Source organism: Gekko japonicus, unplaced genomic scaffold (assembly GCF_001447785.1).
Source record: "Gekko japonicus isolate JY-2015 unplaced genomic scaffold, Gekko_japonicus_V1.1 scaffold82, whole genome shotgun sequence".
NCBI classification, from domain to species: domain Eukaryota; kingdom Metazoa; phylum Chordata; class Lepidosauria; order Squamata; family Gekkonidae; genus Gekko; species Gekko japonicus.
This window is the reverse complement of record NW_015174846.1, coordinates 1,080,447-1,104,807: the sequence shown is the minus strand read 5'-3', so window position 1 is coordinate 1,104,807 and position 24,361 is coordinate 1,080,447. Positions and strand designations below refer to the sequence as shown.

Genomic DNA, 24,361 nt, shown 5'->3' with positions numbered 1-24,361 from the left:
GTCTACATGTTGTATTCAAGATGTTGCAAAGTTCTGTTGTTTGGGTTAGAGGAAGGCAATTACAAGGGTTTTATGTTCTAAAGTTCTGTAGCAAGACAAGCTGGACCTTTCAACCTGTGCACATTTTGTAAAAAAGAAAAGAAAGAAAGAAAAGGCAGAAAGTAAGCATGGATGGATTTGCTTGTTTAGCAGAATTTTATTTTGTTTCATTTAGTGCTGGGTTGGGGGAATCAAAAGCGCTGCATATGATCACATCCAAAACTCCAAATGCCTTCAACAGTTACTCTGATTCAGAGGCAACCGCTGTGAAAATGGAGCTGCAGGACTCTGCCTCAGAGAAAACCCATTCCCAAAGTTGGCTAGTCTGAGGAGGGCCATTCTTGAAGCCACTTGGGGAAATGGGATTTGATACGCTATTATTTCTCGTAGGCCTGATTTCCACATCCAGGAACTTCAGATGGCAATAAGGTAGCAGAATGCTGAGGTGGTAGAATCAATTTTTGTGGTAGCCAGGCGCTTTCTCCGTTCCCTGCCCGCCCTGTCACATCTTCAGGTAGCCGTGACCAAGTTGATTTTAGCTATGGCATGGAGTGTGAGTGGCCAGTAAGGCAATTCTTAATGATTAATGGTGCTGGATTGCACCGCTGCTATTATAGAGGAAGCCCGGGGGAGGCACAATAGGAATCTGAGGTAATTTTCTACTACTTCCCATTCCCCTTCTCCCTCAGTGATTCACACCAACACCTTCCTTTCACAACACACAAAAAAGGCCTGTATTATCTTTCCTTTAGAAAGGCTCAGTGTTTATTGGTTTGGTGGATAAGACAAGGAATGTAACAAGTTATTGGTTGTTTACAGCAAGGGACAGCAGAGCTCTGCTTTAAAACAGTTACAGTTTCACACACCCACAGTGTTACTGAGCTGACAGGCTATTTCTGCCGGGGGGGGGGGGTATTTCTTTTGGAACGCCTCCTTAAACCCAAGAATTTTAGCCTATTGAAACAGGGTTTCTTAGGATACTTTCCCCTCACAAGCCCTTAACCTACTATTTCCCTAAGGTAACACAGGATTCCTGGTCTATCCCTGCCTCTTTATCAGCTCCTGAGCCCTATGTACCTATTTTGTCGATATCTGAGTTCTTTTCCTTCATCAGGTGAAGCCTAACTAGTCTCTGGGTAGATCCAGGTGGTCAGCCATGTTGGTCTGAAACAACAGAACAAAGTTTGAGTCCAGTGGCACCTTTAAAGCTAACAAAATTGAATCCTGGGTATAAGCTTTTGTGTGCATGCACACTTCTTCAGAGACATTGAAACAGATTTCCTCAATCTGTTCTGACGTATCTGAAACAGTGTGCATGCATAGGAAAGCTTATACCCCGGAATTAAACTTTGGTCTTAGCGCCACAGGACTCTAATTTTCTTCTAGTCTCTTGGTAATTTCCCGTTTTCTCTGTTGCTTCCCCAAGCCCTGTCTGAAGCAATGTCAGACTTTCCTTCCACTTAACTTTCCTCCTCTCACTCCACGAGGTTCTACAGCTTCTCATTGGCTGATGTCGTTTAGTATCTGCCTACTCCCCCTGTAGGCAGGGACTGGCTGGGATGCCTGGAGGGCGGTATTAGAGACCCTCCATCGCAGTTTTACTTCTTCACGTGGCAGGTTAAAGAAGCTTTTGGAGGTTCACATTTTGAAAAGCTTTAACACAGCCATTTAACTCCCTGAAAATAGGGAATCGCCACGGGTAAGAACAGAGAAGAGTTCTCCTCAGATGGAGTTTTGTGGGACAAAGTTGGAAGCCATCGCCTGCTATCCAAAGTAGTGCATTCTGTTCTACCACTGCATTCTTTGGCAGGTATGAGCCAGTCCTTGGACACTCTAAAATGAGGAACCAGAATCCCCAGCTCCATCACAATTGTAAGGGCCCCTCACTCTTCTGGGTTCCCAACAGAGCAGGCTGTGTGCTGTTGGGGGCCCATCCTGTGCCTTCCGTTTAAATTAATGTTTAGCCACAGCTACAGGTGAGACTTTGGCAGTTAGGAGGACTGCTTTGCTATTTAGTGACTCATTGGAGCTCAGACCCATTCTGAAGGAATTTGAGTTACTTCTGGGAGCTGTCCCAGGTCCTACTCTGCCTGAGTCAATCAGTTACCTGGATACCTGTAGTTGGACTCTGTGCCATGTGTCCAGACATTCTTCTGTACTTCTCAGGTTCTCACCTTTGCTGGAATAGGAGACTGCATTGAGGCCATTCGTTCAACTGCTAAAAGTCTCCCTGAGCTTCTGCTGCTCTGGTTCTTAAGGTTTCACCCAGCATTGCCAAGCTTTCGAACTTGTTGTCACCTGGAAGGTTTGGTGGCTGGATTTAAAGCTGATATCCTGGTTCCCCAAGACCGTGTTCAGCACCATTTCTGTACTAGCAAAATAAGCAGATCCTCTTGGCTGTGATTTTAAGGGACCTTGGGACATATCTGCACAGGTTCTCTTGCTTGGGTGCATGGGTTCTACAACCAGAGAAGGAAGTCTCTTCTGTCCCCTCTCCGAAACAAACAAAAAAAGTAGTCCATTGGTAATTTAACACACAGCTTTCACGCCGCCCACCTTAGCCCCTATTTTTCTAATTTCCTTGAACTGATATTGTGATGCAAGTAATCAATCATAGGCAGACTCTTGGCTTTTTTTTGTCTTCAGTATGAAGATCATCAAAGCATGTAACCCTGCCCTGAAGTCCAGCTATACCTCTATCAATGGGATTTTGCTAAGCACAGAGTTCAGTTGAATCCATTGTGTTTAGGACCCAGGGAAGTCAACTGTAATTGGTCATACAGTGTGCATTCTGGAAGGAATATGCCCTTATTGCACCATTCTGATTGAAGCTTCTACTCTCAGCTTGTCACATAATTTGTTTGCTAGGATTTAATTAGGGGTCCCTGTGTAAACGCAGATCCTATAGCTTGTGTTGGGACCTAAGTGATCCTACTGAGTTACTTCTGCGTGATGGCTCTCTCAGCATTCTCAGTGACACTTCTGAGCATTGTTAGGAGTTATAAATTTGCTGCTTACCTTGCTCCACTGGCTGTTCTGCCTCTGACTATTCTAGTGTGCACGGCCTTGCTCTGGGCATGGTATATACTCAGTTGGCAGGCTTCCTAGAAGTATTTTTCTTCTTCATCAGAATCACAATATCAGTGAAAGCATATGAACACACTTGGTATTGGTGCTTGTGTTTGAAATATGTGAAAATCAAAGCTTAGGAGAACAGGAAATACAGGAAACTGTTGTGGGAAAGTAGAGTATTGTAATCTAGTTGTTCCTGTCCAGTTGCATGAAGATGTCCTGTCACAGGGAAAGTGAGCAATTAGAGTCCCTTTGCTGCTCAGACCAGTGAGCAAAATCTGACTTGGAAGTTTTTATCAGGGAACTGGTGGAATTTTTGCCGTCAAGTCACAGCCAACTTATGGTGACCCTGTAGGGTTTTCAAGGCAAGAGACAATCAGAGGTGGTTTGCCCATTGCTTACCTCTGTGTAGTGACGCTGGTCTTCCTTGGTGGTCTCCCATCCAAATACCAACCAGAGCTGACCCAACTTAGCTTCCAAGATGTGACAAGGTCAGGCTAGCCTAAGCTATCCAGGTCAGGACATTGAGTAATCTACTCTGACCTGTTATGTAAGGGGCTTTCTTGCCAGGCTGCTGGGTTGTCTGCAGTTCTCTTGGTTGGCTGGAATGGGGTGGTAGTGTGCAGGCTGAATCCTTACTTCCAGAGCAGATCCCTCGTTTCGAATATGCTGCACTACCGGTAACCTATGGATAGTCAAACACAGAAAGGTTGTGCTCAGTGAACCAATAAGTTAGGGCAGAGAGAGACTCCTAGTGAGTACATGCCTGGATTAATTACAGAGGTGCTCATAAGAGAATACTCTCAGTTGTCTTCTCTTCTTCCTACTCTGTTATAAGCGGTAACAGTATTAGAAGTGAAATCCTATTCTCAACTTCTTTTTTGGGTAAAGTCCAGACATTGAAATAAATTTATGTACATGTGCGTGTATTAAATATTTTGAGCATAGTTGGGGACAGTGCGAAGTCCAAATTGGCATTGTAATAAGAACTGCTTAAATGTCATGTATGTTGGAAATAAAGGCGAACTTTGTTCCTTACCCAGACTTTAGCATGGGCTTCAGCACAGAAGAGGTCTAATATCTTCTAAACACAGATGGCATTTCAGCAGGGCTTCTGGAAAGAACAGGACATGTTCACGAGGCTTAAGTTACAGAGTCGCTGGCTGACTTTTGAAATCTTAAGCTTTGTTATATTGTTACCTATTTGTTTTGCTACTCTGCATTGGTATTCTACAAACTGGCCTTTGTTAGGATTGCAGTGAGATCTCCCCTTGAGTATTCTTGGAACTGTTAATAGTTTCTAGATATGTTTTGCAAACAGAGAACTTAATATTTATATTTGGTTTCAGTGTAGCAGGAAGTTACTTGGATGCTTTTATGTGTTAAACTCAGAGAGTTTGTGCAAGATTCCCTCTGACTCACCATGGACTCTCCTCCTTTGGGCCTTTTCTCTCTCTTTGGAGGTGACCACTTAGCAGTGTTGCTTTTGCGTGGACATTAATGCTAACCATGGTTAACTGCAAACCAGAAATTGCAACCGGGGTTAGAAGGCAGTATGTGCACCCTGTTTTAAAGCCACTTTAGTTGGTCTTAGTACCAGTGCAAATGTAACATTGTACCTCGGTTGGCTCCAAAAAAAGGAGAGTAAGAAGTGTGCTGCCAGGGGCATGTTCTATCAGGACAGCTACTCTTTGTGCTGGGCCTATCCCCCCCCCCCAATCATCTTTTTTGCCATCACCAAAATATTTGCTCTAAAGAACTTCCAAAGCCTGGGTAACATATTTGCATAATCAGATGTCCTGAGCTACAGGAACCTTCAAAGATTATGGGTATAGATTCCTGGGGCTAACAAGTTGTGGTTGCTGGAGTGTGTTGGTGAGTGTTCTTATGATATGTGAAAATATGGCCTGTTTGCAGTCTGTGGCTCCAGAACCAAATGCAGCTTTTTTAAAAAAGAAATATTTTTAAATGAGTAGGTAGGATGCTAGAATAACCATTAGGTGAAGGAAATGGCAGGCAAAAAGTTTTATGGGACTAAAGAGCTTCTTAGAGATGCTTTACAGAAAGGGAAATGATAGAGGGGAACAGTTGCCAGTGATCCAAGTGCCAACCATGCACAGATTTATGCTGGTGTACTAGAACAACTATGCATCATGCTCCTTTTTTTTTTTAATAACTCTTTTTATTTGATTTTTTACAAACCATCACATCATTTACACTTATTATATAACAGGTAACATTTTTTTTTCCATTAACATTAACATTTTTATTTGTATAACATATAATTTATAACTTATAAAATTTCAATTGGGTTAAACAATGCACTTACGCAACTAGTTCTTCCTATTATACTTCCTACAGGCTAGTCTATTCCGCATCTACATCAATTTTCTTTATATTTAGCCATTTATAGATTTCTTTCCATTTCCCCATTACACTTCTTCTGTTTTCTGTTTTAATTCCATGTTTACTCTGTCCATTTCAGCTATTTCTAGTATCTTATTTTTAATTTCTTTTATTGAGGGTATTATTTTAGATTTCCATTTTTTTGCAATTAATATCCTTATCACTGTTATTATTTGTATTATTATGCATCTATGGGTTTTTTATACCATCAGGAATCATGTTTAATAAGAAAATCTCAGGTAGTAGTGGTAGGTTTATATTTAAATTTTTATTTAATATATTGTGTACCTTTCTCCATAATTTTTGCACTTTACTACAATGCCACCAGATATGCAGAAATGTACCTGTGTTTTTCTTACATCTCCAACATCTATTAGAGGCTTGTGGGTAACATTTCGCCAACTTATCTGGTGTCCAGTGCCATCTATAATACATCTTATATATATTCTCCTTAAGTGGCACTGCTCTTGTTATTTTAATTGATTGCCAAGTCTTTATCCAATTTTTTTCCTCTATTTTCCGCCCCAATTCCTTTTCCCATCTTAACTTAGAATCTTTTAAATCTTCTTCCGGGTTTAAATCCCTTTGCAGTTTTTTGTAAATTTTTTGTATTAATTTGTCGCTCGTTGAGAGCCACAGCTTATCTAGTTCTGTTAGGCTGTTGTAGAATCCTATTTTTTTATCCTTATGATAGTTAGTGTGGATTATATTTTTATCCCACCAGGACAATACTATATCCTGTTTTGCGAGTGAATCATCCAAATTTAATTCTAATTCTTTTGTTAGTAGGTTACCGTATGTTACTTTCTTCCTATCCGTTATTAACGACGGCAAAATAAATGCCTCCAACGGGGAAAGCCATAGTGGTAGTTTTTTATAGTTATTTTTCTTTATCAGATTCCAGACTTTAATTAATGCTTTTCTAATTATGTTTGTATGGAAATTTGAATGGATTTTATTCTTTCCATACCAAAGATATGCGTGCCAACCCATTGCTAGATCAGCACCTTCCAGCGCTAATACTCTGGTATTTTCTAATTTAACCCAATCTTTTATCCATTCCATTGAGGCTGCAAGATAGTATACCTGCCAATTTGGCAATGCAAAACCTCCATGTTCTTTTGGTCTTTGTAAGTTTTTCAAACTTATCCTTGGTTTATTTCCTTGCCAAATAAATTTCCCAACTATTGTATTAAGGTCCTTAAAATATTTATACGATTTTATAATTGGTAAGTTTTGTGCTAGAAATAGAAATCTTGGGAGGATATTCATTTTAATCGTGGCTATTCTACCTAGGAGGAGCTGCGGTGGCTCAAGTGGTTAAGACACTGAACTGCAGGCTGTGGAAGGTCAGTAGTTCAGCGGTTCAAGACCCGGGTGCCGCAAGACAGGGTGAGCTCCTGTCTCTAGTTCCAGCTCCTGCCAACCTAGCAGTTCGAAAGCAAGAAATTGCAAGTAGATAAATAGGTACCACTTCGGTGGGAAGGTAACAGCGTTCCGTGCGCCTTGGTGTTTAGTCATGCCGGCCACATGACCACGGAAACGTCTTCGGACAGCGCTGGCTCTTCGGCTTTGAAACGGAGATGAGCACCGCAACCCTAGAGTCGGATTCGACTGGCTTTCGAGCAAGGGAACCTTTACCTTTACTATTCTACCTAGAAAGGATAGAACTATGCATCATGCTCCTGTGCATGTATTTATTACTGAGATCTCACATGTGCCACTTCCTAATAGCCATTCCTCTAGTGGTGGCTGTTTTCAAGGTGGGAACAGGGCCTTGTCCACTTTCCTGAAACGTGGGGCAGGTGTCACATTGGGGAATGATGCTCAGAGAGCCACAGGTAGTTCTTGAGCCACTGAGTGCGTGTCACTGAGCAATGGGGTTGGGCAAACAGATCATTCTGTCTTGGATTTAAATCTCTAAAGTACTATCAACAGCTTTGTTAATGATGATATTTTAAAACACTTTGAATGCTGTGTTCTGTGTCTGCATACTCATTGCCCTTTCCTCTTGCACCCTTAGATTTGGCATTCATCCTGTGGCCGGTCGTATGCCTGGGCAACTAAATGTGCTTCTTGCAGAAGCCGGAGTCCCCTATGACATTGTCCTAGAAATGGATGAGATCAACCATGACTTTCCAGGTAAGAGAGCTGGATAGACCGCTCTGTTTTGTGCCACAGTTCATTTGCCTTCTGTTGAATACTTGAAGGTGCCTTATACTGAATCAGTCCCTCACTATCAGTATTATCTACTCAGACTGGCAGCAGCTCTCCAGGGTCTTAGTCTGAGGTCTTTCACATCACCTACTACCAATGTTTCCTCTAAGCTGTGGAATCCTGTGAGCAAAAATTCTACTTTGTGAGCTACTGGCATTAAAGCTGTGAGCGAGCGATTTGGCTACTGCCTAAATTAGTTTGCTCTGGAGCCATCCTTCCTGAGCTGAGACAAAAATGTGTGAGCCAGAGGCTAAAAAATCGTGAGCTAGCTCACACTAACTCAGCTTAGAGGGAACACTGCCTACTACCCAGTACCTTTAACTAGAGACTCCAGGAATTGAACCTTCTGCATACCAAGCAGATACTGTACCACTGAGCCACAACCCCTCTCTAAGCTTTCCTAAAACATTTGTGAATTGTGTCTTTTTTTCTGTTGTAAGCAAGGAACTATGGGAGCAGATTAGGATAGTATACATTTGATCATTATATATTTTAAATCCTGCCAAACCAAATGACTCCAGACTTCTCTAGCTCACTCTCTGTCGTTTTGTCTGTTGCTTTGCTAAATGCCAGCGTTGGAGTTTTCCATGCCGCTGTTTGTTAGTTTTTATGCAGTTGGTTTCTAAGCTGCCAGGAAGAACAGCTAAACAGCTTTTAAGATCAGTTTTAGGAAGGGCCATCCTTGCAGATGTATTGACCCTAAAAGAAATTTATTAGGGTTTCTTGATATTGCCACAACCTAAGTTGCTGCTAATAATTGGAATTTTAGTTCTGCAGCTCCTGATTTTTTTTTAACATGTTTCTTTTTGCCATTTATTTATTTACATAACTGCAGAAACAGACTTGGTCCTTGTTATTGGAGCCAATGACACGGTTAATTCAGCTGCCCAGGAAGATCCAAATTCTATCATTGCAGGGATGCCTGTTCTAGAAGTCTGGAAGGCAAAGCAGGTGGGTTCATACAATCATATGGTAGGAATTCTGTGTCTTCTCTATTCAAGTTAAAACCTTTGAGCATAATATCCTCCATATGTCCCTGAGTCTGCCTTTTCCCATCTGCTTTGCTATGGGAAGAAGGTCCAGATAGAAAACAGAAGGCAGGAATTTCTAGATCTGTAGAACAGTGGCAATTCAGTGGCTCAGGAGCCACATGTGGCTTTTTGAAATGCCACACTTGTTGCTTCTCAGCACTGTTCCCAAACATGGCACCTGCCCAATGTTCCAGGAGAGTGGGCAAGGCCCATGGGCCTGTAGGGCTTGTGATTGGCTGGTGATTCACACCTTGAAACAGTTGCCCCCAGAGGGACAGGAAAACAGGTAAGCCATGAGGAGAAGAGTTTGTTTTATACCCCCCTCCCCCCTTCACTACCCAAAGGAGTCTCGGAGCGGCTTACAATCACCTTCCCTTCCTCTCCCCACAACAGATGCCTTGTGAGGAAGGTGAGGCTGAGAGAGCTCTGAGAGAACTGTGATTGACCCAAGATCACCTAGCTGGCTGCATGTGAAGGAGGGGGGAATCAAACCCAGTTCTCCAGATTACAGTCGGCCGCTCTTAACCACTACACTATGCTGTTGCCTTTCACCTTGTTGCGGGCCTCCACAGTTCTCCTGCCCACAGCTCAGTCGAGGAATTGCAGTTTCACCCAGTTCTAGAATCATCTGTGATTTCGTGATTTAAGCAGCAATTACATCGGTCCTCACCACTTTCTCTGACATATTTGCAACGTATCTCACACTAACTGAATGGACAAAGATCCCCATCTTAATAGGCCTCAAAACACAAAGGGTCAAGGAGAAGCACAGCTATTCCATGCATATTCCCTTGCACCAAGCATTTTTAATGCTGCTTCTACCTTAATTTTTGTGCCTCCTTCAGTACTTCAGTATCCTGCATCATAGCATGTATTTCTGGTATTGTGCATTTGTAAATGGTTGATAACTTCGGTACAGTACTAATGGGGGAGTTCTAAAGAGTGAATGTATAGCAAAGTATATTTGAATAAAGGTAAACTTCAGTTACATGTAACATTCTCAGTCTTAAAACTACACTCTTGTAAAGTGAATGATAGGAATATGGGTGAGCTTTGGTTATTGGCCAAAGGCGGGTGGTTTATCATGGAGAATTACTGGAAAATGTCAAATGATGGTTCATGTCCTGTTCTGGACATTTTACTGACCCAGCGTTGTAAATGTCACTTTTGAGGAAAGTGAGGAGTAAATCTGACCATTAGTGTGTGTGGGGGGGATGTTCTGGCGTTACTGATAAATAAAGAAACAATACTTTCTTTGGCTTTCCAAAATGATTACTGATAAAGCTTTAACATCAATATTAACAGAGCTTCTGGCATCTACTCCTGACATGCGAGCCTGTTTAAAAATAAATCTGTGGTGTCTTTTGTCCATCTCCTTGCTTGCTGTCCGTGGACCACTGTTTAAAGTGAGAGAACCTGACCTGCCACTCTCGGCCTCCATTTTGTGGCATGAGGGTTCCCACGTGAATCTATAAATTTGCTCAGCAGGCTCAGTCTTCTTGTTCCTTCCGGACTGTATATGGTGATTGGTGTCCATTAATGAGCATCAGATCTCAGAAGCTAAGCAAAGTCAGCCCTGGGTAGTGCTTGGATGAGAGACCACCAAGGAAATCCAGGCAATGGGAAGCCACCTCTCTTCATCTCTTGCCTTGAAAAACCTACAGGGTCTTGCTGTAAGTTGGTGGTGACTTGACGGTTCGTTCTCGCTCTCATTCTCTCTCCTCCTCTCCTCTCCTCCCCCCTCCCCCCTCCAGTGCTGACCCTGCTTAGCTTCCAAGATCAGGACAGCTTTGCCATCCAAATACAGAGATATAGAACCTGTTGATCAGAGGTTTCATACATTATTGTATTATTTGCTTATTGTCGAATACGTCTGTCTGTGCATTAGCTAACACAGCTACTAGCCATGGTGACTAAAGGGAACGTCCACATCTGGAGGCAGTAAACCTCTGATTGCCAGTGCTGGGAGGCAACATCTGGGGTGGGGGCTTGGCCTCTACGCCCTGTTCGTTGGCCTTCTACAGCAACAAGTTGGCCACTTGGCATGAAACAGGATGTTGGGCCGCTGGTCCGATGCAGGAGGACTTCACTTATATTCTTAACTTTTCTCTCTGCAGGTTATTGTCATGAAGAGATCTCTGGGTGTTGGCTATGCAGCTGTGGATAATCCGATCTTTTACAAGCCCAATACTGCCATGCTTCTAGGGGATGCTAAGAAGACCTGTGATGCCCTGCAGGCCAAAGTGAGAGAGAGCTTGCAGAACTGAATGCCTTCTGTTTTAAAGAAAAGCCAGTCCTTTGGCCAGTACGAACAAAAACTCTCAAAGTGTTGTTATAAATCAAAGTTTATAAGATAGTGAAATGAAAGCTCAGAGAGAAACAAGGGTCCAGAAACAAAGTGAAAAATGTATGTAAGAGCATAAGAAATTAAGCAACAAAATGGAAGGTCACTCTTAAGAAGCCACAACCTGGAATAATTCTGTTTTTGAATGCAGTGCATTTCAGAGGAATTCTTCCTTGGTAGCCGCATGTGTAACACAAGGACACTCAGGAATTTGGAAGAGGGGGCACAATCTGTCCAATTAGTGTGATGTGAGACCTCCAAAAAGTTTCATTCTTAGAGTTCTTTGGCTTCTCTTCTCTCTGTTGGTTTCAAGTAAACACAGAATCTAATTTGGCTGGTTTTTTGATTGTCAGATCTGGGACCCCTGGCTGGATATTTGAATTTTGACTGTACTTGTAACCTTTTGAAAACTTTTGAGAGGGGGTGGCTTTTGAAATGAGTTTTTATACATTTCATAATCAGTGTGCTACGATGCTGGAAATGGGCACTTATTTGTCGAACATACTTCAGATGCTGGAAAAAGGGACGCAATTTGAGAGTTCATCCAAAACACTTTTGCAAACAAATCATGTGGACAAAATGGAAACCCAGTACACTTTAAGAAGAGAGAAAGAGATTAATTGATTACTGGTCTTCCTTTTTAATCTGTTGAATATACATATTGAAATTCTACAATTCAGTGGTAAATCGGTTTGTTCTACAGCTTCCAGAGCAGCCTTCATTATGTTTAGTACACTCAAGTGGAATTCAAATGTTTGACTGATAAAATGAACTTGTCATGTTTTGCCTAATGATGTAGCAACCGTTTGGGGTGACACAGGCAAAATAAATAGTTGTGCTTGTGTTAGAAAGCTTTACCATCTGGGAAAGACAGACTACTATGACATGATTAAAACTAAGCCCAACGTTTTAATCCCAACTTGACTGTTTGATCCTGATCTTTATCAGGGACCTTCTAATTTCATAGCAGATGAAATCTGTCCTCTTAGCTACCTCCTATTTTTCGTACGGCAAGGATCCCATACGCTCAAAATCCAGAAGTGGCGGTGGACTAAATCCAGCAATAAGCTTCCAAGCCCACTGAACCAATGGGAATATGTGCTTTCTCAGTTCCTGTTCATTATGGGACTTGCGCAGAAGCAGCGCCCTGATGGATTGTGCTCAGCAGCATGTATCCAACCATCTGTGAACTTTGTGGGGCAGCATTTCCGAGCTTCCCCCTCCTCCTGCAGCTCACTGAGCCCCCAGGAATTTTGTTCGGGGGGGGGCTATCAGCAGACCCCTGGGAGCTGCATAGGGGCCAAAGTGGGGAATCAGACTCCTCTTTCACAAACAGAAATGCTTTTCCATTGGAGGAACTGTGCGGTTGGATACATACCTGCGTTTAGAAATCCCACTGCTCAGCAGGAAGCGCCTAACAGGTTGTTTTGCTGCATACGCACCTTTGAGCCACAGTATTCTAATATATGACTTTGGGCAGCTAAATTTCAGTAGGACCTGCTTGGGACCTGAATTCGGTTGCATGGATACCATACATCTCTGTGCAACCCGACTGTTAAATGTGGCTGGGAAGAGGAGCACCAATTAAGTTAGCCTTGGAATGCTGAAGGCTGCAGCGTCCAACTGGTTCTAAAATGGCTCTCTTCCTTTTTAGTTTGGAGATATCAAGTGGTTGGTAAGTGGACCAGAAGTACCATTGTTAACTTTAGAAATTGTGTTTATATTATGAAACTTGAGAGAATTATTAAAAAAATAATAAAGCTAACAGAATTCCAAGTCGTCTCATAGTATTCTTCTGGCACTTGATTTTCTTCCTTGTAAAATGCAGATGGAAACTTATGTGGCATCAAATTACATATTTTTACGTGCAGCTGTGTTACTCAGATCAGTCCCCCTTTGTCAGACCCATCATGTGGATAGTGTCCCCTATACTGGAAACCCTAAAACATGAGTCCAGGTGCAAGAAAGGATCTGTATCTGTTGTATAGAAGGGTCCAAATCTGGCACAGTAAACTTGAGAAGAAAAGATGGAATCCTTATCCAGCAGACAACTGTATTACCCTATCCAGGATACAGATAAGGTAGGGGTGAACTCAAGGCAAAAGTACAAGACAGCAAGCAATCTCAATAGTAGCATAGCAGTTTACATATAGCAATCCAATATAAACTCTTCATATTTGCACAATCCTACTTGTTACCTTTAAGCTAAATGCTCAGTTAAAGTTACTATTCCTCTCACATGGCTAATCCAGAGCAAACCAGTCCAGAGGAAGGGGAGCAGGTAGAAAGATGTAAAGGGTTAGATTAAGTAGAGATGAGTGAGGGAGAAGGTATCATACTCTGCCTGTCTGGATTGGAAGGGTCTGATGAGTTCATGATCATAGGTTCTGCCTCTGGATGGAAACAGGCTATATGTATGGAGGTCTTGAGATGCCTTTTCTATGTACTATTGGTGAAATTCCTTACAGAGGTAGACTCTGCAGTGGTATTGGTTCAAGGGTGGAGTGTCTAGCTTTATATTGGGAAGAATTTGAATTTTTGGTAAGTGGAGTATGGTGTATACCCAGGTGAAGTGGAAGTCCACATATGCTTATGCCAAGGGAGGTGACGCGGGACAGCAGGAAGATCTAGGTGCGATGAATGAATTATCTGAGTGGCAGATTTATTATTTATTTATTTGATGGAGGCTGGGCAGTGGCTTGATGGCCTCCCCTGGTCCTGTCAGTGGACTACTGGCAAAGGTGGTGCTGAAGAAGGCGCCTCTGGGATCTTCGGTCACTGTCCTGCAAACTTGAGACATTGCTTATGGCTATAGATGTCAGGGGCTCTGGGAGGCTAAACAAAGGGATCTTGATTATCATTCTTCTGGAGCATTTAGGCAGTTAGGCATACTCCCTTCCAGGATTGCCCCTAGAGGAACATGGCCTAGAACATCTCCTTCCTTTCTTCTTAGTCCATCCTGGTGAAGCAGTCTAGAGAACTCACTGTGGCTTGAATTCAGAGGGGTGCAATCAAGGCTATTTTGGGGCAGGAACGCACAGGAACGGAGTTCCGGCTGGCTCCTGAGTTGGCCACGCCCAGCAGGAAATAATTAGCATAATAGGTTACACCCAGCAGCAGAAACTCATTAGGATTGGCTACATTAGGGGTGTGTGGCCTAACATGCAAAGGAGTTCCTGCTACAAAAAAAGCCCTGGGGTTTGACAACAAACAAGGTAAACAGAATAAGAAGCAAAAGGTGGGTGTGGCTGGATGACCACACTTCTGGTGGCATGGGGGTGTGGCCTACTATGCTAATGAGTTTCTGCTGTTGGGTGTGGCCTGTTATGCTAATGAGTTTCTGCTGGGCTTTTTCTGCAAAAAATAAAAGCCCTGGGTGCAATGATTTCCATCTGTGGAGTGCAACTTCACCTTTCTACAGCTGCAGCCCCAAATTCCCACCTGAAATGTTCTTTGTGGTCCAACATTTGGGGGTGATACTAGGGGCTGCAACAGGAAAGAGGAGTCACAAAAGCTGCACTCTGTATATGGAAATTCTGCTGCACAAGACCACGGAGAAGTCTTGGGAACGGCTTGGAAATGGAGATGAGCACTGCCCCCTAGAGTTGGATTCGACTGGCTTTCGAGCAAGGGAAACCTTTAACAAAAGATAATCATATGGCTCTTGTTTCTGGATTCTGTCCCCCCCTCCTCCAATAATTGTAATGCAGTGTTTCACTTCCACTGGCCTAGTTTGTTAGATTTAAGTATTTTAATTTGCCTCTGGGCAGGAGGAACTATGTAGGTCAGAGCAACAAGAGGGGCTAGCTGTCTTCCAATCCCTCTGACGCAACCAACTGACGAACCAATTGAAATCCTTTCACTGCTACCGTCGATACGTGTTTGTGCATTGAGCAACTTTCTACAACATTAGGAAAACGTCTGCAGTAAGAATTTGAATGATGGGAACTTTGGGCTGCCCTCTTGTAGATATTGGTGGGGAGCTTAAACATTTGACTCCAGAGTGCTGCTGGTTTTTACTGGCTGTTGTTCCAGCAACTGCGGACTGGCGGTAACCAAATTCTTCTGTTCCCAGGACTGTGGCTTGCATGATCCAGCTGGTCTGAAGTCACTTAGAAGAAACAAATAATTGTATTAATTAGAGCTTCAGTCTACAGGCATGTGATTTGTGCTAAATGAGAGGGTCTGAGTGCTCTATCGCAGCTGGGTCTAGAGCTAATAAGCGGTCGGTGTTTTATTACTCCCTGTACCTGCAAATAATTGAATTGTGAAAAATATTCTCGTAACTGAAATGCACTTTTAAGAGAGGATGGCTTTTCCTTTTATGCCAACAATCACAAAACCTTTTCTAAAACAGCATATTTTCCTCCATGGGTTGGATAATGACAGAGATAAATAAAGGCTTTAAAAAAAATAAGGAAAAGCAAACGGACCAATTATTTCTGCTAATTTGTCTCTACTCTTTTTACCCTTAGAATTCCACTACAGTTATACTCTCAGCAGTCATTTTGTAGCATTGGTATATTTCAGGTTCCAAGATATTTGCCCTGATTTAGACTTACGCTTTGTGTGGGAAATGCTTCCCTAAATTTTACATACAGAAGTTCTTGGTATGTCTCTGTCGATGTTGGAAGTGCTTCGTATTAAGGCATTCTATCCTCTGTGAGAAGAAAGGGGAGAATGGTAAGCTGTATAAATACTATTTTTTTTTTTTAATAAATTTTATTGAAGTATAACAAATACAATGCCACCACCACATAAAAACCACCACATACAAATACCAACACCACATGACACCCCTACCCCTTTCACCCTACCAAAAACTAAAATTGATCCTGCATCATAAATATTTTGATATTACAAAGAGCGAGAAAGTTTTGTAGCTACTTCAGTACAGTTACACTTAAGATTCCGTATTCTCTATATTATACATTCTTATCCATCCAATCATAAACATTTGACCACATGGTCAAGAATGCTGAGCTTGTATTCCCTTGGAGTTTCTGTGTTAAGTTGTCCATTTCTATTATCTCAATTACTTTATTTATGAGGTCTAGCTTATCCGGAGTTTCGCTCTTTTTCCAATAACTGGCTAATAAGATTCTGGCTGCCGTCAGGAGATTTATCATAACATGCTTATCTTTTTTCCCCCAACTGTCAGGTAAAATATTTAATAGAAAAATTTCGGGGTCTAGTGGTAATTGGATTTTTGTTGCCTGGGTGATCACCAGATGTACCATTTTCCAGTATCTCTTCACCCTATCGCACGTCCACCAGACATGATAGAACGAACCTATTTGAGTTTTACACTTCCAGCATACATTGTTGTATCCGGGATGGAATTTAGCCAACCTATCTGGTGGCAGATACCATCGATAGCATGTTTTAAATACATTCTCCTTTAGGGAGACTGCCTTTAACTGCCCCACATTCTTCCATATCCCTTCCCAATTTTTTTGATCAATTATCTTCCCAATATTGGCAGTCCATTTTATCAGCGGTGTTTTCTTGTTCTTATCTTGTGGCCTGTTTTCTAATAAAAAGGAGTATATTCTACCTATCATTTTTGTATCTGGGCCCAGTAATATTTTATCTAATTCAGTGAGTTTTTTACTGATACCTAGTTGTTTATCTTTGTTGTATTTGGACCATAGTTGGTTTTTTTCCCACCAAGATAAATTAATCTGATTCGATTGTAGGATTTCTTGGGACTTTAGTTCATTATCCTTATTTAATAGGACATCGTAGCTCAAAGCTCGGGTTTCTGTCATCAACGTTGGTAAAGAGATCACCTCCAAAGGGGCTATCCATCTTGGTATTTTATCATAATAGACTGTAGCTATTTCTTTCCATACTTTTATCAGGCTACTCCTTATTCGATGTTGTCGGAAATATGAATGAGACTTCACCGTTCTCTCACTTAAGAAGTAGTGCCACCCAGCCATTAGGTCGTGACCTTCGAGACAGAGTGTCCTTTGATTTCTGATCAGCATCCATTCACGGAGCCAAGTCATTGCCGCCGCTTGGTAGTAAAGGCGCCAAATCGGTACCGCCAGGCCTCCCTTTCTTGATTTTTCTTGTAAATAGTAAGATTTTACTCTGGGTTTTTTGCCCCCCCAAATAAAATTTAGGGTTAGCTTATCTAAGTTCTTAAGAAAGGTGTCATTATTAAGTACCGGGATGTTTTGGAAAAGAAAAAGTACTCTAGGTAGTATGGCCATTTTAATCGTTGCCACTCTACCCATGATGGAAAGTTGTAGCTTGGACCAGTTGTTTAGGTCCCTTTGTATTTGGATCAAAAGATTATCGTAATTTCCATCTACCAGTGAGCTGGTTCTGTTGGTGATGTTTATCCCTAAGTATTTAATTTTCTTTTCTATGCTGAAGTCTGTTAATTCCTGTAGCTTTTGTTCTATATCAGGGCCACAGTTTTTAGTCAATATTTTTGTTTTTGATTTATTTATTTTGAACCCCGCTAGTTGCCCAAACTCCTGAATCACCTGTAGCAATGGTGAAATCGATTCTACTGGGTTTAAGATGGTAATTGCAATGTCATCTGCATAGGCTTGAATTTTATATTCTTGATTTTTAATTCTAATTCCATGTATTTGATTATCTTTGCGGATGTTTTCACAGAGGCCTTCCATTATCAAAATGAATAGAAGCGGAGAGAGGGGGCACCCTTGCCGGGTACCCTTGCAGATATCTATTTCTGTAGTCAGATCAGCATTAATTATTAGCCTTGCTTCTTGTTTTTGGTATATTGTATTTATTATATTGTAAAAGTTCAGTCCGCAATCTAATTCTTTCAAGTTTTGAATCATGAAGTCCCAGTTGATGTTATCGAACGCCTTTTCGGCGTCTATGAATATTATGGCTAGCTGTTTACTTATATCAGTCTCGCAATACTCCAAGATGTTCAAAACAGTTCTGATATTATGTTTTAATTGACGATTAGGTAGGAATCCCGCCTGATCTGGGTGTATTAATTGAACTAGCACCTTCCTCATTCGTTGGGCTATTATATTGGCGTAGATCTTATAGTCCACATTAAGCAGAGAAATGGGACGATAGTTCTTAATTTCTTTTTCATCTGTACCCTTTTTATATAGCAATGAGATTAAGGCTGATTTCCAGGATTCTGGCATTTCCTTTTTTTCCGGTATATCGTAAACGATTTGTTTGTATACTGGGATAAGTTCCTCTTCAAAGGTTACATAAAATTCTGCTGGTAGACCGTCAGGGCCGGGGGATTTATTTTTCTTTTGACTTCTGATTGATTCCGTTATCTCAACCAGCGATATTCTTTGGTTTAAGATTTTCTTTTGATCCTCATTTAGTTTCTTTACCTGTAGTCTATTTTTTAGAAATTTTTGAATATTCTCTACATTGATGTCTTCCCTTTTATATAAATTACTATAGAAATCCTTAATAATCTCTTTCAGATCATCTGTTCTATATTTGTCTTCGCCTTGTTTATCTCTTAAAGAATTAATAGACCTTCGCTTTTCTTCTTGTTTTAGTTTAAATGCTAGCCATCGAGTTGGCTTGTTTGCATTTTCAAAATACCTTTGTTTAGTGTATTTTATCTTTTTTGTATAAATACTATTGAGCTGTGCAGCTCAGAATATGGTTTTGTGGGAGTCCCTAATTCAGAGACTGATGGCATCTTAAAGACATTCTATATCTTATGAAGATTAAAGTGCTTGACTAAGGGCCGGACTAATACTCTGGGAGTTTTGTGAATCCTCAGCTGCTTGTATGTGTTTACCTTTAAATAGGTGATAAAAAGTGCCTAATTGGTACCTTATCCATGCTATAGTAACCTCAAGGCTAGACTACTGTAATGTGCTTTTGAAGTTGCCCTTGACGGCTTCTTGGAAACTTTAGCTGGTACAGAATGATACAGCACATCTGCCTAGTAGGAACTGAATGGAATGTACATCTGCCAGTTCCAACAGGTGGCTTATTTGCTTCTGGATCCAATTCAAAGTGTTTCATAGCCTCAGGCTCTCAACTCTTAAAGACCACCTCTCTCCATACATTCTTGTGCAGCAGCTCTGTTCTTTGAATCAAGGCCCATTTCAGTCACAATCGTGTAATCACATGGGCTGCTTAAGTTAGAGAGTTTTTTGAACCTGTGGTGGCACTAACAATATGGAATGGCCTTTCAGGGAATGTTAGGAAGGGGTCCCACATTGCTAATGATCTGAGACCACTGTATGGCACAGCAATTTAGAAGGACCTTTTTATACTCAGCTGTTGTGGCTACACTGGAAGACTTGCTTACATGTCTAACAGTGCAATAGGGCTGTGGCTCAGTAGCAGAGCATCTGCTTGGCATGCAGAAGGTCCTAGGTTCAAACCCTAGCAAAGATCAGGTAATGGGTGATGTGAGAGACCTCAGCCTGAAATCCTGAAGAGCTGCAGTCAATATGAGTGCACAATATTGACCTTGATAGACTGATATTCTGATAAGGCAGCTTCATGTGTACAATCCTGCACAGAGTTATTCCAATCCAAGCCTACTGAGATCATCAGGTTTAGGTTGGAGTAACACTGTTTAGGATTATACTGTATCAGAGTTACAGTTACTATGTTTAAAGGTATCTATTGGTTTTAGTTTGTATTATCTGTGATACCATGTGTTAATTCTGTATTCTCCTTCCTTGTGGAGAAAGGCAGGATAAAACTGTTTTAAACAGATAAATGGATACAGCCTCTTCTACCTTGAGCCACAGATGGTAAATGTTAGCAGGCAGTAGAAGCCTCAGCTGGAGCTGTGGCTCAGTGGTACAACATTCATTTTGTATACAGAAGGTCTTAGGTTCAGTTCCTAGCATCTCCTAGTTAAAAGGACCAATCAGGTGATAAGGAAGACCTCTTCTCTGAGACCCTGGAGAGCTGCTGCCAGTCAGAGTAGACAATATTGACCTTGACGAAGCAATGGCCAGGCTTCCCCTCTTCCTTCCTGAAGAAAGCACACGGCAGGTGAAGACTGAAGAACACTGCCCTAGAAGTTCCTGCATGCCAAATTCCTATGCACATCTGTAAACAAGTCTCATCTTTGGTTCTTGCCCTTTTATTTATTTATCTGGTCTCAGGTGAATACGTGGTGCTGTTGTTATGAGGCTTCACAAAGATCATCTCTGTAAAAAAAAAAAAGTTAATAGTATGACAGTGCAATAAACAAGGCAGTAAACAAGCTTAATTGTTTATTGCTGCAAAGGCTGCCCAGTTGGGGTTATTAAAAGGATTCATCCTTTGTGCCTTATCGATGCATGTAACATTTGCATTCTAACCCACATTAGTGGCTAGGGTTGCCCACAGCCCTGGAGGAAAAGACCCTGTTCCTTTAACAGAGGTTTAATGCATGGAAATGGGCAGCTGAGATTTTTTTTTTTTTTTGGTAAACAAATTTTTATTTTTCTTAGGAATTCAACATATAGAAATAAACCATTTCATCCTTTCCATTGTCTACCCCATTCCCATTTCCTCCCCTCCCTCCAGTGGCTTCCCGCAATGCTTCCCCCCCTGCTCCACATTACTTTACATCATCAGTTATATCATTTTCTTATAATTACAATCTTAAGATAACATCATTTGGCTTAATATTGCTCTAAACATACTAAATTTTGCTTCACATCCCAGTTCTTTTCCAGATATATTTTAAAGTCACTCCATTCTTCAAAAAACACGTCATCTTCTTTGTTATTCAACTTTTTCGTAATTTTATCCATTTCTGCCATGAACAGAACTTTTTGTATCCAGTCTTCAATTTCTGGTACTTTCTCTGTTTTCCAAAATTGTGCATAAATCATTCTCGCAGTTGTAATTAAGTACCAGAATAAAGTCTTTTTAGTTGTATTGACTTCTTCCATTTTCAGTCCCAAAAGCAGAATTTCCGGTTTTTTTTCGGAGTCATATACCACCTATACATCATTTTATAACAGTTCTCTCTAACATTAGTACAAGGCGATATCTTAATAGAATTTTTCCACAAATATTCCCAGGTTTCAATCAAAACTTCCTTATTCATGTTTATTGCCCATTTTAACATTTGCTCTTTCACCGTTTCTTCTTCTGTATACCATTTTAACAACACTATACATTTTAGAGATATTTTTTCCCCCTCCACTCTCCCAAACATTTTCCATTTCATTTTTTTCCTCTCTAAAACCATAATTTCTTTTATCTGATTTAAAAAGATCATAAATTTGCATATATTACAACCATTCATATTCATATTCAATTTCATTCTGCTTTTTCATTACCCATTCTGTTCCCTCTTTTTTAATTAAATCTTTATATGGCAACCAATCCTTGTCTCTATGTCTTGAGTAAGATATTAACACTTCTACTGGTACAATCCACAATGGTCTTACATCACGAAAATATTTTTTATATCTCATCCATACCACAAATAACGCTTTTCTTACCACATGAAGCTTAAAAAAGCTATCCATTTTTGTCTTGTCATACCATAAGTATGCATGCCAACCAAATCTACAATCATGGCCTTCTAACCCCAATAGCTTATCATTCTCTAGTTTCACCCACTGTTCCATCCAGGTTAGACAGACCGCTTCGTAATATAGTCTAAGATTTGGTAGTTGCAGTCCTCCTCTCTCATTGGCGTCACAAAGTATTTTCATCTTAATTCTCGGTTTCTTGCCTGCCCAAACAAACTTTGATAGTTCTTGCTGCCACTTAAGTAGCAGATCTACTAGTAAGACAGCTGAGATTTTTGATGTCATGGAGTTAAATAACATCTCCTGGTAAATAACATCTCATTAAGGCTCCATGAAATGTGTGGGACATTATTTCACCATTCAGTCATCATCTTTACAGAGCATAAGACTTCTGTGTGTCTATTATTCTGGACTAATTGTCCTGGCTACAAGGGTATGATTTTGGGTGCTGTTCCATCCATGACGAACAGAATCCCTTGGTCTTAGTTGTACTTAGAAAATTGCTAGCCAAGGGGCAGTAGGTTGGAAATATTCAGGGAATATAATAAGAACAACAATGACAACAACAATAATAATCTTTCAATTTATTAATCGCTCAATCCTGCAGAGCTTGCTGGCTCTGAGCGATTTACAGTTACTCAAATACACACGGGACTAACAATGATTCAAGGGGTAAGGTAGGACAACATATAAGCTTTTAAAATCACACAAGTTCGCAACCGACAGGGAGTTTGTTCAGCTGTAAGGTCAGACGTGTTCCCGGCGTGGCTTGATGTCGTCAGCTTTCTCCAGGACTGCTTCTAGTTGCAGCGCAGCACTGCCACCGCCTGACTGGACAGCCTATTACAGGCTTCCTTAATGCCGAAGAGTTCTTTCTAGGCTTTCAGTCTTATGCGCTGGACATTCCGTTTTGCCGGCTAACACCTCCCCCACCGGGGGGTTAGTGTGCCCACCCTCCCTAAGGAGTGGTACCCATTTTATCTACTTGCTGAAGCTTTCGAACCGCTGGGTAGCTGGCGAGCTGGGGACAAGGCTGGTAGCTCACACCAGCATGGGGCTAGAACTGACAGCAGCTCTGTTCAGCTCAGATGTATTAACCAGAGGATAAATCCCCTGTGCCATCTCATCAGATCTCGGAAGCTAAGCAGAGGCAACCTGGGCAAGTACTTGGAAGGGCGACCTCCAAGGAATACCAGGGCTAGGATGTAGAGGCAGGTAATATCAACCTCTCTGAAGCATCCTAGCCCCACTAGGGGTTGCCAGAAGTCACCATAACTTCCAGGCTCACAAACACACACACAAAATTCCCCCCCCCCCAAGGAATATAAGAGGAGCCCTGCTGAATCAGATCAGTGTTCCATCTTGTTAGTCCAGTAAGCTGTTTCACACAGTGGCCAACCAGTTCCTCTGGAGGGCCAATAACAGGGCATAGAGGCTGAGGCCTTCCGCTGATGTTGCTTTCTGACAGTGGTATCCATGTTCTAAAAGCTCATGCTATAAAAGGCGCGACTGCAGGTAGCTGAGTAGACTTTTCAGCCAGTTTATGCACCCAGTCCCTGCTTGCTTCATTAGGGACACTATGAATTGGTGACTGGAGTGCTGTGAGATTACATACACACGACTGTGTTGGTCAAGAGGCTGTTCTGCCCTTGAGAGGTAAAACAGCCACTCAGCTTTTTTCAGACCTGAGCCTATAGGAATGAAGCTCCAGCATCCGGTCTCCTTCCAGAGGGGGGGCTAAAGGCTACCTGAGAGAGAGTGGAGACTGGAGAAGATAATTGTCTCGGTGGGGGCTCAGACAATTTTGTGTGTAGCTCTAACTGGTAGCAGAAGGGTTTAACTTTAACTCTACCTCTGGGAGAGGATAGAGTTGTGAGACCTGTCACTGGTGATGTGCAGTCCTGGTAACTACAAGCTTTAAAGGGAACTCACCATATAACCCGTATATAGATAAATCTTCTCTTTTGGTTTAATAAACCTCCTGTTTCAGTGATCTCTCTATTCTTCAGGCTCCATACAAAGCTTCTCTCGCAGCTGTGACCCACAGCCCCTACTCTTGCTGCCCTAAGAACATCTTGTAACTGAGAGGAAGGCATATATCACAAAACCAACCAGTTTCCCTAAACTCATCAGAGAGGCAGTGGAGGTCCCCTCAGTTTTAAGAAAGGGCTTTTTAGAACACCCTTCCCATAAATACAGGGACAATGGCTCCAAGACAGAGCATCTTCTTTGAATACAGACGGACCCAGGTTCAATTCCCCAATGTTTTCAGTCAAAAGGATCAGGTAGCAAGTCATGTGAATTACTTCTCTCTGAGTCCCCAAAATGTGACTGCCAGTCTGAGTAGATCATGCTGACCTTCAAATACAATGGGTCTGATTCAGTATAAGGCAGTTTCATGTATTCTGGCCAGTGAGAACAACATTGTTCACTGAGTAATACCGTTTTTGGAGACAATTATGGAATATGAAGGAAAATCCCATTTCTGTGTGAGCTTTCCCCCCCAACATTCAGTTTGGATTTTTTGTCAATCTACAGAGCCTTAGAGTGAAGCAAGGTAGAAATCAACCAACCAAATATGATGGCTATAGCTAGCTTCCAAGTTCGTATTAGAGTAGATTAGACTATTCCCATAGGAGTTCTCGGCTATTCCCATAGGGGGTCTTGGGGGGGGGGGGGAATCCATGCTGCCCAGTAAATTTAAAAAAGAGAGAGAGAGAGAGAGACCAGCTGCTTTAAAAGATCTGTTAGAACCAATTTTTACATACAATGAAGGTTTC

At 41.6% G+C, this 24,361-nt stretch overlaps 1 protein-coding gene across 1 annotated transcript in view; it reads left to right on the top strand.

Annotated features, from left to right (window-relative positions):
* The window catches only part of NNT (nicotinamide nucleotide transhydrogenase), a 97,023-nt gene extending 85,310 nt beyond the window's left edge, over positions 1 to 11,713 (top strand). Inside the window, 3 exon segments of the mRNA XM_015424482.1 lie at positions 7,541 to 7,659; positions 8,570 to 8,685; positions 10,883 to 11,713. Of these exon segments, the coding sequence (XP_015279968.1) occupies positions 7,541 to 7,659; positions 8,570 to 8,685; positions 10,883 to 11,032 (385 nt within the window). The 3' untranslated portion in view covers positions 11,033 to 11,713.
* Positions 11,714 to 24,361: the final 12,648 nt, after the last annotated feature.